The sequence below is a fragment of the Elephas maximus genome, chromosome 7 (genome assembly GCF_024166365.1).
Source record: "Elephas maximus indicus isolate mEleMax1 chromosome 7, mEleMax1 primary haplotype, whole genome shotgun sequence".
Lineage (NCBI taxonomy): Eukaryota > Metazoa > Chordata > Mammalia > Proboscidea > Elephantidae > Elephas > Elephas maximus.
The window spans coordinates 57,435,553-57,453,421 of NC_064825.1; the positions used below are offsets into that span (position 1 = coordinate 57,435,553).

At 37.1% G+C, this 17,869-nt stretch overlaps 1 protein-coding gene and 1 pseudogene across 1 annotated transcript; both read right to left on the minus strand.

Annotated features, from left to right (window-relative positions):
- Nucleotides 1-10,515: 10,515 nt before the first annotated feature.
- LOC126080010 (olfactory receptor 51B5-like) lies at nucleotides 10,516-11,405 on the minus strand (annotated as a pseudogene).
- Nucleotides 11,406-14,229: 2,824 nt separating this feature from the next.
- Nucleotides 14,230-15,165, minus strand: LOC126079223 (olfactory receptor 51B5-like). The gene has a single exon (XM_049890155.1). The coding sequence runs from the start codon at nucleotides 15,163-15,165 to the stop codon at nucleotides 14,230-14,232; it is 936 nt and encodes a 311-aa protein (XP_049746112.1).
- Between the last annotated feature and the right edge of the window lie 2,704 nt (nucleotides 15,166-17,869).

Genomic DNA, 17,869 nt, shown 5'->3' on the forward strand with positions numbered 1-17,869 from the left:
TGGTATATTCAGTGTTCTTCACCAACACCATATTTCAAAGGCATTAATTTTTCTTCTGTCTTTCTTAATCATTGTCCAACTTTAGCATGCATGTGAGGCGATTGAAAATACCATGGCTTGGGTCAGGTGCACCTTAGTCTTCAAAGTGATATCTTTGCTTTTTAACACTTTAATCTACTCATAGAATTTTTTTTTTTTAATTCCTCTTTCAGCAACTGCTGATTCTCTTTCTGTATCTTGCCTTTTTCAAAATAATTTGGCATAATTAAATGCACAGGTTCTTCCTCTATGTCTCCACTAATCTCTCTTTCTCTCTTTTTTCTTCCAACACTTAACTCCTGATGAGTTATTGCAGGTACGTGATTGGTCACATTCCAACGTCCCTACAGCCTAAGAATGTCAGTTCTCTCCACTATTTTCATTTCGTTGGGTGCCCCAATCCAAAATAAAAAATCCTGTTACTTACTTTTGCAGTCATATTTCACCGTAAATTCAGAAACATGAAGGCAGGCATTCTAAGCAGTGGAATGCTTCCATTCTTCCTAAGATTGCTGTAACTTTCAAACATAATAAGTTACGTATACTCTTTTGCATGAGGAAATACTCTGAGGTACATCTGTATGAGGCTGGTGTTCACTGAGATCAAAATCACCAATCCTGGGAGTCCCCTGAAACTGAAGGACGTTTAAGTCAAAAGGAGATTTAAATTATGATTATTTTGCAAGTGTCGTTCTACTTCCAAAAACTCATTTAGGTTCAAAAACATCAGAAAGCGACCTATAAGAGGAAGAGAAAGACATCTCAGAGAGGTAGAGAATTGATGGTATGCATCCTGAGAGTTTGCCATGAGTCGGCATCCACTCAAAGAAAACTAATAACAATGACAACGAACAACAATGACATCCTGAGGATAAAACTAATAGAAAGATATAAAGCCCTGAATTCATTTAAGAAAATAATTTCTAAATGATTAACTAGATTTCCAGATTAAAGAGACTTTGTAAAACTAAAAACTTTTATCAGCTTCTCTCTGAAATTAATTGGGTCTCCTCAGAAATAGGTAATATAATGTTAAGACAAAACGGGAATGTTCATTTACTATTTTCATTAACAGAAGACCTTTGAGATACAGCAAAGCTACCTTTCCTTACACAGCCAGGCTTGGATCAGAAAATAGACTTAGAGTATGTTACGGAAGCTCTAAGGACATGAAAAGCTGGCCATGTCCTTTACCCTTTCGTAATAAAGGAAAAGCACAAGGAGAAACTTGTCCAGAACTAAGAGAGGACTCCGATATTTATCCAGAGTAGGTGTGTGGACTTCTAGGAGCACAAGATAGAGGTACCAGCTGTTTTCCTCAGGGTTAGGATTACACTGCATACATCCTTACCTAGCCTACCTTAAAACCTTACATAGTAAAAATTCCGTAAAAAGAGCATGATTATATATGGCTTTATTCACAACTATTAATAAAATTACTTCAGAAGTATAAGAACTAGCTTGTCTATACGGGTATAGGAAAGGTATGATTCTGAAATTGATAGTAGATTCCAATTTAGAACATGTACCTTTATTTATTTATTTATTTATTTATTTATTTATTTATTTATTTATTTATTTATTTATTTATTTATTTATTTATTTATTTATTTATTTATTTATTTATTTAATTTACCTTCTTTAGTGACTTCCTCAAGTCCTGGCTTGTCAGTATGAGAGGGTGCCTTATACATGAGACACCTATAAAACCACCATTCTTCCATATCATTAGGGCTAATCGAAATATGATTCTTTTGACTCAGCACAGAATTATGGAGCAGATGCTACATGGCTGCCTGTGTATTGCTTGCTGGAAGAAGCAATTAATAAGCCCAGCCTCTGTCCTGCAGAAGCTCAAATTGTTGACCAGCAGTTTATAATTGGGCTCAGTGACCACCCTGAATTTTTATGGAGGTCTCAACAAGGTCCATGATTTTCAAATATGAAAAGCACAGAGCTGAGCCCTATTTCTGGACTCTTTCTAGATGTTTCATCAAGCTGATTTTCAGATGATGGCATTTTTTTCGAGGTAAATAGGATTCCTAAATGATGTACCAATGTCCCCAATCTGGCTCCCCACCCCCACATGCCTCCATGGAAACAGCTCAACGTACTCAGTCTGAGAGAATAACTTGGCTCCAAATGGTTATGAGAAAAGGAGAAGGGACAGAGAGAAACTGGGTGGGTGAGAAAAGAAAGAATAGAAAATGTACCTGGGACTCAAGAGGAAATAGTGAATTCAACATGAAGTCCAAAACAACAAATGAATATTTACTTTCTACATATGCTCTGTTCATCCTAAAATAGAAGGATGGAAAAATGCCACGGCGATGCCCACTGACAGGGCCTCAGGTTTTTTCATACTGAACCCTGTTGACAATAACCCATCCCCTTTCCAAGAAAACAATCCTTTAAAGAAAAAAGGAAAAAAGATTCTATTTCAAGATTTGTTATTTGCATCTAATAAAATCTGTAAATAAGCCTCTGTCCAGATAAATGGACAAGAACACACAAAGTCACATTTAATTCATGGCATTCACAGTTATCTCTTTATATATATATATATGCATATATATATATACACACTCAAGAATCCAAGATTAGAAATCCAAATGAAACACAGTGCCTTGAATACATCTATTGAAAAGAAGGAAAGTCTCAACTCTAGATTTTGTCAGCCTTAGCTGAAATATGTCTCTCTCTGCAGGCTACTATAAAATTGTTCTATCTTCTTTCGTTGTCAGGATCAGAAATGAGAAGGGAGAGGTATCATTCCATACTTCTGCTCCGGCTCTCACCGAAACCATAGTCTTGTTGCTAGAATGGGAACCTGTTCTTGTCTTATTTGGGCACTCAATCCAGATGCTTCCATCTCAAAACCTGTTCAAGAGGACCCCCTAGAGAGCTGAGGATGTTGAAATCACCTCCCCAGAGTTTCAACTTTCTAGCCACTCAAGGACTCTTTGAGCTCCACTCCCTCTCTCCTCTCTCAGAGCAGAGCTTGGCAACTCAACCAATGTCCTCAGGCTTTTCAGGTATTTCCCCAGGGATGGGACAGGAAAAGTGGAAACAAATATCAGTTGATACAGGATGCAAAGGCTTGGTTATGTGACCACCAGAATTCTTAGATCAAGGATTAGGAAATATGTCAAAGTATTTCTATTGTCTGTTTCAAAGGTCAATGCTTTCATGGGTCTTATTAACTTTGTTTTTTTCTAGAGCTTATGGATTCCAATTGCATATTTGTCTGTCCTGTTTCTGTGAGTAAATCAGTTGTGATCCAGAGGAACTTCAAATGGTCTGTTAACAATCATGTGAATGAAACCATTCCATTTCTTGTCTTAAAATCACTTTGTTTATGTTCAAATTGTTGCTCATTATATTCCATATTTAGGGTGAGTGAGATGGGTCTTTTTATTCACAGAACGTAAAGCTCTAGTAGGAATCAGAAAGGAAATGTTTACTATAAATTTCCACAGCACTATCATCACTACATGAATGGTAGCCTGCTAAGGAGAGCACATAGAAGATATCTCTGAGATAAGGGAAACTTTCAGAGGAAGTGACATTTAAGAGCAGAATTGACCAATGAAAAGAGCAAGGTGGTTGTAGGTGGGGTTAGTAGTAGTTCCACACAGAGGGAAAACTTGAACAGGGGTATGAGAAAAGACGGTGAATTCAAACATAAATATTTTTATCATAGCTACAACAACAAAACATGAGGAAAATTTTGACACAAAATGAATGTGTGGTAGCAGGTTCTAATTATGTAATGTCTTACAAATCATGGAAGGAATTTTGCCTTTATTCTGAGAACAATGAGTGTGAAGTAATGGGCATCATGATTAGAAAATCATCGTTAAAAGTTTGTTGTTGTTAGATGCCATGAACTGGGTTCTGACCCATAGCCGTCCTGTGTACAAGGGTAAGTACAAAAGTATCACCACAAAATCATAGGAACTTTTGTTGATCAAAAATATCAAAATGTGAAGCTATTGTTTCTCAACAAATCCTCCATCTAGGTCTATACAGTAAGGCATTGTTTCCTTCTGTCTAACCCTTCCCAGAAGAAATACATGCTCTTTGATTTACATCATGTCAAAATGGCAATTTTGGCAACCTTGAGGGACACAAATAGCATTCCTTTTAAATGTTCTTTCAGTTCGGGGAACAAAAAGAAGTCTAAGGGGCAAGATCAGGGCTGTAGGGTGGGTACGGTAACATTTCTCAATGATATTCTCATAGAACAGCCCTTGCTACCCTCAAAGAATAAACTGGTACACTGTCATCGTGGGGGAAAAAAAAAAATCTTCAGCACAACTCTCTTGGCCTTTTTCTCACTAATGCAGTTTTCCATTTTCTTAAACTTCATCATAATAAAGTGTCCTTCAAGAAAACCTATCAGAATTACCCTTTAGAAATATCAAAATCTTCTGAGCAGTCTTCCCTCTCTTACCTCATCTTTGAAGTCTTTCTGACCTTCCTTAAAATGCCTGATCCTTCTGAAAACTGTTGTTTTATGTGAGGCAGCAATCTCATAAACTTGTTGCAAAGCTTCAATGACTTGGGAAGGTGTCCACTTGAGTTTTGTTGAAAATTTGACATTAGCCCTGAACTCAAAATCTTTTTTTTTTCCATGGCATGAAGAGTGGCCTTTGTTTTTTTTTTGGAAGGCACCCCAAGGAGACTAAGACAAGTGTATTCCTGAGAGAACTTGTCTGCAGCCATCCGCTGATCACAGAGACATGTTTAAACACATTTTGTTTGGAATAAGCCTGGGCAGGTATGAACTAGAACTCTGGTAGTGATACTTTTTCACTTAGCCTTGTACAACAGAATGAAACACTGCCGGGTCCTGTGCCATCCTCACAGTCGTTGCTATGTCTTAGCTGTTTTGTCAATCCATCTCATTGAGGGTCTTAAAAGTTTACTATGGCTAAAGTATTAGGAAAGAAGGAAGAGTGAGTGAGAAGAGTAATAAGATGCAATTGCAGTAATCCAAGTGAGAAATAGTGTTGGTGTAGATGAGGCTAGGTGTTTTCAGCAGTGTTGAATAGAAATGGATGGGATAAAAAGATCCTATAATTTATAAAGAAGAGATCTTAGTGGTTAATTGAATATGGTAGTTTAAGGAGACAGAAAAATGGAAGATGACATCAGCATTTCTGATTTTAGCTGAGTGGGGGGGAGTTTCTATTTATTAACAGGGATTATGGCAAGAAAGTGGCTTTATTCATGAGTCAAAAGTTAATTGTTGATTGACTTTGCGCTAAGCACTGTTTTACGGGCTTATTTTGGATTTATATGCTGAATTTGGATAAGCTTATATATATGCTGAATTTGGATAAGAGAAAGGAAAATCAATTAAATTTGGGACATTCAGTGTCTGTAAATATCCAGGTAGAGATTTCTCTGAGCAGTTATATATGTAAGCCTTGAGTTTAGAGAACAAGTATGAGAGGAAGAGATTTAAGAATGATTGGCAATCAGAGTAGACTAGATTAAAAAAATAGTAAAATTAGATTAGAATATTCATTGCAAATTACTAGAACTAGTTGTTAAGAGCATGGGGCCTGGAGCCAGACTGCCTGAGTGCGAATCCCAACCCTGCTTCTTATAGGTTCTGTGTCTTTACGCGCTTAGCGCTTTAGCTTTTTCATCTGTAAAATGGGGATGATGAGTCCTTGAGAGGATTGTAGTGAAAATTAAATAAATACTCCTAAGAATTATAAAACCTGTTGCCTTCAAGTCGATTCTGACTCATAGTGACCCTTTAGGACGAGGTAGAACTGTCCCATAGGGTTTCCAAGGAGTGCCTGGTGGATTCAAACTGCTGATCTCTTGGTTAGCAGCCGAGCTCTTAATCACTGGGAAACCAGGGCAATGGGTAAAAATTATATTAAAGATTAGATTAATTTATATAGCTGTTAAGCACAAGGTTACAAGGTCTAGCAAATATTAAGAGCTCAATAAAAGATAGGTTTGTTTGCTTTGTTTTCTGTTTTTTTTTTTTTTTCTCAGAGGATATAGAAGAGTGAAATGTCTAGAATGGACTGAAAATGGGCAAAGGCATATAAGATATTGGCATGAGGTTCTCTAAAAACTAAACAATACAATCCAGCTAAGATCTGAAGATAAATAAAAAGAGGAGTGAATCAGAAATATAAGTGTCAACAGATTTGAGATCACAATGTTACAGAAAAACTGGGAGCAACTGAGGGGGAAAATTGGAAGGAATATGATTATTTTCAAAGATTATATAAAATTCTTCATAGTATTATTCTTATTTGTGTGTATTTAATCCAATGAAAGATTCATAATATATTTGATGATTTCCCATTTGCTGAATACTCTTCCCCCTAAGTATTTAAGTGTTGAAAGATCAAGATATTCAGGTGTTTGTCTTTGTCAATGATAACGGTGTTAATATAATAACATGAAAGTATTCACATCTGTAGAACACATTTATAAATATTGAATTACCACTTCTACTTTATAGCAAAGGAGCCCTGGAGGGACAGTGGTTAAGTGTTGAGCTAACTGAAAGATCAGTGGTTGGAACCTACTAACCACTTCAAAGGAGAAAGATGTAGCAATCTGCTTCCATAAAGATTGTGGATGTTAGTTTTTGGTAGGTGCCATCCAGTCAGTTCCAGCTCATAGCGACCCTATGTACAACAGAATGAAATACTGCCAAGTTCTACACCATCCTCGCAATCATTGTCATGCTCGAGTCCATTGTTGTACCCGTTGTGTCAAACAGCTCTTTGAGAGCCTTCCTCTTTTTTGCTGATCCTGTACTGTACCAAGCATGATGTCTTTCTCCAAGGATTGGTCTCCCCTGGTAACATGTCCAAAGTAGGTGAGACAAAGTATCGTCACCCTTGCTTCTAAAGAGCATTCTTGTTGTACCTCTTGAAAGACAGACTTGTTCATTCTTCTGGCAGTTCATGGTATATTCAATATTCTTCATCAATTTCATAATTCGAATTACTGTCTTCCTTATTCATTGCTCAGCTTTCACATGCATATGAGGCAAGTGAAAACACCATGGCTTGAGTCAGGCACACCTTAGTCTTTAAAGTGACATTTTTGCTTTTTAATAGTTTAAAGAGGTCTTCTGCACCACATTTTCCCAATGCAATACATAGCTTAATTTCTTTTTGCTGCTTCCACGGGCATTGATTGTAGATTCAAGTAAAATGAAATCCTTGACAACAGTTATCATCATGATGCTGTTGTGAGGATTTTTGTTTTCTTTATGTTGATTAGAGCCTTGTAAACCCTATGGGGCAGTTCTACTCTGTGTTATAGGGTTATTGTAAGTCAGAATGGACTTGGCAGTAATGGGTTTGGTTTAATGGATTTAGTTTTTAGCAATATATACTCTTTCAAATCTTCACAAGAAGAACTCTTACAAGGTGCATTTGGTTATTTTTAATTGATCGATGAGATTACTGAGGCTCAGTGATTGACTTGTTCAAGGTCACAACGATTATAAATGAATGAAGGAGGAGTAGAACTGCTTTTCTCTTCAAAGTTACAATCTTTTCACCATACTGTGTTATTTTTCTTTGTAAGTTTTATGTATTCCCTGAAGAAAATTTAGCAGAAGTAAAGTTACTGCATCCAAAGATACAAAAATTACTACAGTTTTCAGTTTTAGCTTTTTAAGATGTAACAGAAGTCTTTTTTGTGTCATTGCATATAGTTTATGTTACCTAGGATGAATCGAATGGAAGGGTCTTCAACAAGATAGACTGACACAGTGACAACAGCAGTGGTCTCAAGCATGACAACGATTGTGAGGTTGGCACAGGACGTTCCATTGTACATTGGATTGCTATGAGTTGGAACCAACTTGGCAACACCTAACAATAACAATAGGAAGGCCAGGGTAAAAGTTATTATTGTTGTTTTTAGTTGCTGTTGAGTCAGTTCCCACTCATGGTGATCTTATGCTGAACAGTATAAAATATTGTCCGGTCCTGTGCCATCTTCATGATCATTGGTATGTTTGAGTCTTTGTTGTGGCTGTTGTATCAATCCATCTCATTAAGAGTTTCCCCCCTTTTCAGTGACCCTCTACTTTACCGAACATGATGTCCTTTTCTAACAATTGGTTTTCCCTGAGGATGTGCTCAAAGTAATAAAGTTGAGGTTTCTCCATTCTCCCCACTAAACAGCATTCTTGTTGTATTTCTTCTAAGATTGATTTGTTTGTTGTTCTGGTAGTCCATTGTGTATTTAATATTCTTCACTAACACCACAAACCGAATGCATCGATGCTTCTTTTACATTTCTTTTCCATTGTCCAGCTTTTATATGCATATGAGACAATTGAAAAGACCATGGCTTAGATCAGGTGCACCTTACTTGTCAAAGTGACACCTTTACTTTTAAAGAGTTTAAACAGGTTTTTGCAGCAGATTTACTCAGTACAATATGTCATTTGATTTCTTAACTGTTGCTTCCATGGGAGTTGATTGTCGTTTCAACTAGAGTGAAATCACTGGTAATTTCAATTTCTTCTTCACTTATCATTTTACAAATGTATATTGTAAAAGTTAGAGCACATAAGGAGGTGATATGAGAGCACTGATGGATAATTACATTTCTATTAATATCTTCACACTTTTCTCAGAGGTTTCAACTTTACATTTTGATAATAATAAAATAATGTCATTCTTGTTTCATCTTCTTTACGTATTCTATAAATATTGAATTAACTTATCTAGTCCATAGTTTTCCATTGAATTCATTTTCAGATATTACCATATTAGAGACAATTATTATGTTAAACTTCCCTATTTCATTTTCATTTATGATTGTTTTAAATATATCTTTTTATTATCTTACTTTTAGGTTCCTGTTACATAAAAAGCCAAACCTGTTGCCTTCAAGTCAACTCTCATAGCAATCCTATAGGATCAAGTAGAACTGTCCTGATAGGGTTTCCAAGGCTGTAATCTTTACAGATACAGAATGCCTCATCTTTCTTCTGAGGAGCAGCTGGTGAATTCAAACCACCCACTTTCTGCTTTAGCACTGAGCACTTAACCACTGTGCTACCACGGCTTCTTTCTGTCACGTAATCTGTGCTTTATTTCTAAGTGAGTGTGTTGTACATGTTGATTGTTTTGCTCATTCTCTTCCTTCTTAAAAAAATTAATTAAATTGAGATAAAAATCTGAGTAATTTAAGAATGAGAGCAAACAACAATGGAAGATTTAAATCAGTGGTTTTCAATGTTTATTTTTTTAAATAATCATTTTCAATGGAGGGATAAATTTCCTGGAACAATAATCTATTAGTTATAGAAAAGCATTTTAGGAATCCTGATAACACATAGGGAGCATGCAACCCCTCCACAAAAATAAAGAAATAAAGTCATGAACTAATAGTTGACTGAATACACTAGCATTTTATATGCCAAAACGCTTTCCATAATTTTGCTTAAAGTGCATCATTATCCCTAACCCTGCTTACTTCCTGATGTGCTGCTAAACCATAGTTTATCTTTCAGTGTGGCCGATGTACAGATTCCAATCATGTTGACCCCTGCAAGAAATAAAATGCATGGGAAGCCATACCTGGAATTTCCTTAAATATCTTATTTGTTTCAAGATATTACAATTATAGTATTTCCTGAAGACAGTTTATCTTACTATTACCCTCCATCCAGACTAAGTCTAAAATGTTTCCTCTGCCTATGTATCATGTGAATTCCTTGTGGACTGGTAACACTTTTTCATTAAGCATTAAGCATGTGTAGAGGCTATAAATTAAAGAACACAGAACACAAACTCAGATGTGCAAGGAATGGAACTTAATTTCATTATAGATGATTTGGAGCCCTCATCCCATCAGATGGCAGATACTGGATCTCATCAACTAACACACTTCTAACTAACAATCTAGCCACATTGGCCTTTGCTGGAATCTGTGTTCTTATTTGGTCTTTTTTTTTTTTTTTTTTTTGGAAGCAAGGGCTTTCCTAGTCTAAATATCTCATTCTCACCTACTTCTGATCCACCCTAGGGTCATGCAGTACCATTGGGATTATCTAACACCCTTCATCACCTCTGAAACACTGTCAGTCACAAAGGAAAGTATTGAACTGGTGTCCACACAGTGCTGGGGAATTCTATCAAACTGTCTCATCCTCTTCTGTTTCTATCGACTCTACAACCATTTCAAGTATTATTATCCTCAGGTAGCTATAGAGACAAATGATATTTTCAGAGTAGAAAATGAAAGAATAAAGCACACAGTCTACCAGAAACAAAGCAATAGAAAAAATAAACTCCCGAGATGGAGAGTGGGGATAATCTGAGAATTAGAGCAATGGCTCTGTGTCTCTTAGATGACATGAACATCATTCCTTGTCATTCTGAATGACATTGGCATTGAATATTTCATCCTCCCAAGAAACACATCTCATATTGCAGAAATTCCGAAAGTCATCAATCTGGCTCAAATTCTATGAAAAGAGAGGAAGTGGTTGATATTATTCTGGATCTGCTTGGTCTTAAACTACAAAGTATTGGATTCATAAATGGGGGAAAAGGAAGTAGACATAGCTCATGATAATATGAACTATATGTGACACGTATTTCCCAAATTGATGTATGACAGTCAGCCCAGTCACAATGACATAGAAAACCAACACAGCTAATATGGGAGACACAGGTATTCAGGGCCTTGGCCTGCCCGTTATCTAATGTAATTCTCATGAGAGTTTTCAGGATTAGGATGTAAGAGATAAGGATAAGCACAGAGTCCAAGAAGCCAGTTAATGAGATTAGGACTATAGGATAGAACCTATTGGAGGTGATGCCAACACAGGCCAGTTTGATCACACCCTGGTTCAGGCAGACGGTATGGGAAGGTACGTGAGATCAGCAGATGTGGAATCCGGGGAGGGCACAATGAGTATAAATTCCTTCTTCAGAGACACCAAGCATATTTTCACCACCTTAGCATTAGTGAGAATGAAAGTGTATCTCAGAAGATAGTAATAAAATCATCACAGGCCATGAAGAGCAAGGCTCTGGACTTAACAAACAAACAAAAAAAAGTGAGCAGATGAAGTAGGTCCGGAAGAAACAAGCCCCATGGCTCATTCTCTGTCATCCAGCCACAAACACCAAGCAGAGTGGATATTGTTGTCAAAGTTAATCCAAAGTCTATGGCTGCCAATATAGCCAGAAAGTAGTGCATGGGCTCATGAAGAGCTTGGTCTTCTCTGATAAGGTAGAGAATGGTAAGGAGTATGGAGACATGTATGAAGTATAAGGATGAAAAATTTCCAAACCTGGGAAGCCAGTCAGTAGAAAAGGGGCAGAACTGATGCTTGAACACATGGTGGATCCCCGAGAAGAAGAAAAGAAAGCTGTCTCTAAATATTGTATAATCTCACTTGTATGAAATACCTAGAATAGGCAAATGTATAGAGATCAAAGGTCAATAGTGGTTACCAGGGGCAGGAGCGGGGAGGGAAAAAGAAAAACCTTGTTTAAGTAGCAGTGTCTGTTTATGGAGATGGAAAATTTGACAATGGATATTGGTAATAGTTGCATAACATGATTGATGTAAGTGATGTCACTGAATTATACACGTGAAGGTATTGAATTTGCAAACATGCTACCTATATTTTTATAATAAAAAATAAATTAAAAAGCTGTCCCTAGACTAGCATTATCTAGTAGAAATATAATTTAAGTTACATAAGTAATTTTTTAAAAATTTCTGGTAGCCACATTAAGGAGAATAAACAGGGAGAAGGTAAAATTAATTTAATAATGTATTTTATTTAATCACTATATCCAAAATTTTATCAATTTAGAATATGATCAGTATAAAATTTTTGATGATATATTTTACGTTCTGTTTTTTATTAATTCTTCAAAATCTGGTGATACTTTACCCTTACAGCACATCTCAGCTCCAACTAACAGAGGCTATAATGATGGATGACACAACTGTACACAATGAATTATTTTTGCCATGTAATTAAAAAAAAAAAAGAAATTACAGAAAATCTATATAGAATTGTACCCAGCTTATGTCGCCTTTTACAGATAAATTTCTTACCCCAGTACTATAATTCTACTATTTTCTTGTTCCCCATTTTCCTGGTTAGGGTCCTCTGCTAAAACTTCCCCAAAAGTCTGACTAAATCTCACAAAAAACTTATTACACTTTGTTCGTGTTGTACTTTGGTCTTGATTTCTTTCCTATTTTCTCCAGCATTGGCTCTCTAGTGCTTGTTGTTCACCCCTTTCTACTGGGAACATAGTGAAGGAAAGAAGTCAGTACTTTCATTTTGGATAGATCATTCATATCATTCATTCACTCAATCAACAAATGATACTGGGCACCTACTTAAAGGAGATACTAGATTGAGGATGAAGGATCCAAACCTCATGGTCATGTGAGAAAAAAAATAAGCTCTCCTTCTGTTATATCATCTCTACTTAAATTGAAGTTGACATTGTAACATTTTGTATGGGTAAATGAATTAAAAAATCCTAGTTGTTCAGGTAACCCCTAAGTGGTATTTGAACTCTTTTTTTTTTTTTTTGTCTCTGCTGTGAACAGGTCAGTTCATTCTATCTTTCTGAACTGTTTTTATTACTAAGTTTTATGAAGTTTACAGTCTTGTGCTTAAAATAAGCATGTGCATTTGCCTCCAGAGAATAGGAGATAGAAATCTTGAAGTGGCTCTGTTCAGTTGTAAACTCTATCTAAGAACAATCATATTTGTCTTTTTCTATGTGAACTGACATTTCTTCCTTATTAAAACCTCATGGCTTTGTGCTAAATGCAGTGAATGTTCTAGTAAACAGCATCCTTGAGCTCTTACAGTTAACAGGTTAATGGAATAGATGCACATTAAACATTTGATTGTCTTAATGGCCTTATATGAAAAATAAGTTACAATAACTATAGAATGCCTACATATCACAGTAAATGCAAAATAAATATTTCTGTTGATCTTGTTAGGTGCCATCAAGTCAGTTCCAACTCACAGAGACACTATGCACAACAATATGGAACACTTCCCAGTCCTGTGCCATTATCACAATCATTGCTGTTTGAGCGTGCTGTTGCAGCCACTGTATCAATCCATCCCCTGGAGGGTCTTCCTCTTTTTCTCTGACCTTCGACTCTGCCAAGCATGATGTTCTTCTCCAGGGACTGGTGCCTCCTGATAACATGTCCAAATATGTAAGAGAAAATCTCACCACCTTCACTTCTCAGGAGGATTCTGGCTGTACTTTTTCCAAGAAAGATTTCTTCATGCTTTTGATCAAAAATTCAACCCAAACCAGTTGCCATCGAGTCAATTCTGACTCATAGAGACCTTATGGGACACAGTAAAACTGTCCCAAGGAATAGCTGATGAATTTGATCTGCTGACTTTTAGTTAGCAGCCCCTGTGCCACCAGAGCCTGATTCTCCTGGCAGTCCATGGTCTATTCAATATTCTTTGCCAACAACATAATTCAAAGATGTCAATCCTTCTTCCGTCTTCTTTACCCAATGCCCAGCTTTCCCATGCATACAAGGCAACTGAAAACACCTTCGCTTGAGTCAGGCACACCTTAGTCTTCAAGGTGACATCTTTGCTTTTTAACACTTTAAAAGGTCTCTTGCAGCAGATTCGCCCAATTCAATGTGCCATTTAATTTCTTGACTGTTGCTTCCATGGGTGTTGATTGTGGATCCAAATAGAATGCAATCTTTCACAACTTCTATCTTTTCTACATTTATCATGATGTTGCCTATTGGTCCAGTTGTGAGGGCTTTAGTTTTCTTTTTGTCGAGTAATCTATACTGATGTCTCTGTTCTTATAACCCAACTTTCTAACCCTGAAGACATACATGTTAAGTTACATTATAGCAATACTTACAGACATCTAAGATATTTTGGTTGAAAGGACTGAGTAGCAGGTAGAGAAAGATATTCAGTAAATAAGAATACAAAAAAATTACACAAACTAGGTAAAAAAAAAAAAATGCCTTAGGGCAAATTGTAGATTTACAACAGCAGCTATTTTATGAAAGCTGCTAAGCACAGATATGAGACTCTTTTGCCCCTTTGACAAAAATCAGTGCATTCACACAATGGGAGAGCTCTGATTTTTGGCAAAGGAGCCTGTGAGAAACCAGAATGACTAGATATCAAGCTCCAACTCTATGGGTAGTAAAAAAGCAGAGAATGCCACGCTGGATCTGCTTGGTCTTAACACTGTAGATTATAGGGTTCATTAATGGAGGGAAGAGAAAATACACATAGCTCATAATGAGATGGACAACATGTGGAACCGACTTCCCAAACCGATGAATCAGGGACAATCCAATCACTGTGACATAGAAAACCAGGACACAGCAGATATGAGAGACACAGGTATTAAGGGCCTTGGATCTCTCTTTGGAGGCAATGCTCAGGACACTCTTGAGTATCAATACATAGGAGAGGAGGATAGTCAGAGAATCCAGCACAAGTATGAGGACCACAAGTACAACTGGATACAGACGATTGAAGGTAACATCCACACAGGCCAGTTTGATGATATCCTGGTGAAGGCAGAATGCATGGGAAAGGATGTGGGAGTGGCAATAGGGGAAAAAATAGAGGGGCATGATAGGGGGAATGACAGATACAAATCCCCTTAACAGAACTCCCAGGCAAATCTTCACCACTCTAGTATTGGTGAGGATGGAGGTATATCTAAGGGGATTGCGGATGGCAACAAAACGGTCATAGGCCATGGCAAGCAGAACACCGGACTCTACAAAGGAAAGTGAGTGTATAAAGTAGGCTTGGGAAAAGCAGGCTCCATTTCCTATCTCCCTGTGATCCAACCAGAGGACTCCCAGCACCGTGGGCATTGTAGTCAAGGTCACCCCTAAGTCTGTGGCTGCCAGCATGGCCAGGAAGTAGTACATGGGCTCATGAAGATTGTGATCTTCCTTGATGAGAAGGAGGAGGGTACCATTGCCAAAAAAGACAGAGATGTAGACAAAAAATAAGGGTGTGGAAATCCAGTGGTGAGATGTCTCCAAGCCTGGAAAGCCAGTCAGTAGGAAGGAACTGGAGCTGCTGTTAGGCCACATGTTGGGTTTATCCTGAAGTAAACATGTTTCTCTCTCATTTATGACCACAGAAAAGCAGCTCTACTTTCAAGGTGTCACGCTGGTTATGTCGTGTCAGAACTCTTTCTTAAAGGTAATAATTACATCAATATAAGCCATTGTTTCTCAAATATAGTGTTAGGACAACTTATATCTTTTGTGTTCTTAATTGCACATTCTCAAGCCCAGCTCCTCTTAATCAAATCCTTGGTGTTTCTTCTGAACATCTGCATTTTAACAAGCTCTTATGCTACAACTTAGAAACCATTTCCATCAACTATACAGGCTACATAAAAGAATCCACATTCTGTAGGAGACTGTAAGAAACCCACCCTTAATCCTAGTCCAGTCTACTACTCAGATCTATAATTTCCTTCACAGTAGTGATTTCTATCCCATATTATCCTGCATATGAACTATTTCTCTGAATTCTCAACAAAGTTCCATGAGTCTAACAGAGAATATATGAGAAGAGCAACTGTGTCACTACCCTCTTTTGCTGATGAGCAAACAGACATGCCAAACAAAAGTCAAACCCATTGCTATCAAGTCGATTCTGACTGATAGTGACCCTGCAGGACAAGGTAGAACTGCCCCATGGGATTTCCAAGAAGTACTTGGTGGATTCAAACTTTTTGGTTAGTAGCCGAGCTCTTAACTACTACGCCACCAAGGTTTCCAAGAAGACATGAGGAAGAGACAATTTATCTCCCCATTCTAGGTATTGTTGTTGTTAGGTGACATTGATTGGTTCTGACTTATATCAACCCTATAGGTCACAGTAGAACTGCCCCATAAGGTTTCCAAAGAGCAGCTGGTGGATTTGAACTGCCGACATTTTGGTTAGCAGCCAAACACTTAACCACTATGCCACTAGGGCTCCATTCTGTGTACTAGTGATTGGGGGAAAAAAAAAAAAAAAATTACATCAAGTATTTAGTAGCTGCCTCTTGGACACTACGGAATTACTACCTGTGCTAACATCCCAGAGTAATTGTAAATTAGATCATTTTAGATCCTGGGACTGGAATAAATGCTTAGGACAGCCAAAGAGATGACTAATAATAGTGCTTATCCTTCACATAGAAAATTTTGTTTTCTTGGTTTTTCATATAGTTTCTTTTTCCCCCATTCTCTATTTGTGGACCCACTAAAATAACTCCCTAGAACCTGATTATCTCTTTCCCTTCATGTTCTCCCGTTGCATTTAAACAATAATTTTCCTGGTCTCCTTTCATTTACCCCAAGTCATAGTTTTCTCTCCAATACTCAGTAAGAGCTCTACTGCTGCCTAAACAGAGAGTTTTCTGTAGAAGAGAGAAGTTTTGTCCTTAAGCAAATGTTGGAATTAGTTGTTTCCACAACTAAACCTGCCAACCTGCATCTGGCCCATCGGTCCAATGAGAACCTCCCAGTTTGCCCAGGCCCCTTATGTGTAGAAACAATATCGTATTTGCCTTTCTCAAACCTAACTCAAAAGTAACTAACATACGGCATGCATTCATCTGTTAGTTCACCCAATATTTATTAAGCACCCACATGTGTTAGTCATAGTACTTTCAGTACTGGAATTAAATAGTTTCCAAGACAAAGTCTTCAATCTTTAAAAAAAAAACTACAAATTAAAATATGAATGTAATTTTAAATAGAATAGTGTAATAAAATAAAGATTCATTGTGATGGATTGAATATACTTTAATATAATTGGGTGGTCTGGGACTGCACCTCTGAGGAGACGGTATTTGAGCTGAGACCTAATCAACAAAGAAGAGCTGATCATATGAAGATCTAGAGGAAAAACTGTTTCATTCAGAAAGGAAAACCTGTATGGCTGGGGCTTAATGAGCAAACAGGAGAGGGACAATAAGTAATGTCAGAAACCTAGGAAGTGGTCAGTTTTCATAGGGCTTTCTAGGTCACAAGAAGTTTTTTTTTTTTTTTTAATTAAAAATGTCACGAGAAGACACTGGAGAGTTTTAAAAATCAGTGTAGAGTAGGGAGTGGTGATATAGACTGATTCACATTTCAAAATTATTTACTTGGGATGCTATGTGAAGAATAGATTATTGTGAAGCTAGAGGAAAGAAAGCCATGGAAATAACCCAGGTAAGAAGTGACGATGATGTTGATTAGGAAAGAAGCAGTGGAAATGAAGGAAAGTTGACAGAAAGTTAAGAGATAAAGATACATTTTTGAGACAGTACCGAGAAGAGTTACTGATGAATGGGAAGTGGAAGTGAGGGGAAAATGAATTGAGGTTAATCCCAGATTTTGACTTGAGCAAATGGAAGGATTACTAAATCATTTACTCAGATGGGGAAGTCTGAGGATGTGGAAATACGGTCATGAGTAAATATGGCTGCATTGCAAAAAATGCATGTCCTGGTTATTTCCTCTACTACACAAAAACAGTTTCTTCAAACTTTTTAAAAATCCAATTTAAAAGATGCTTGCATTCAAATGTTTCCCTTTTAAGTTATTTTCCAGTATAAGCCACAGCCCTCAATATGTCCCCAAAGAAAAATGTCTTCCTACTTCATACCTGTACAGGTGAGATCTAACTGCAATGAATTCCAGCAGTGAAGAATTGTCAGACAACTGGTAATGAGAAAATGCTTCAACACTCTTGCTTTGATCCTAAGGGATGAAAAATTAACAGAATCATTTCTAATTCTCTGTACTCTTT

Bases quoted from the DNA above. Each gene is read 5' to 3' on its own strand.
- LOC126079223 (XM_049890155.1), bottom strand. From the start codon at position 15,165: ATGTGGCCTAACAGCAGCTCCAGTTCCTTCCTACTGACTGGCTTTCCA.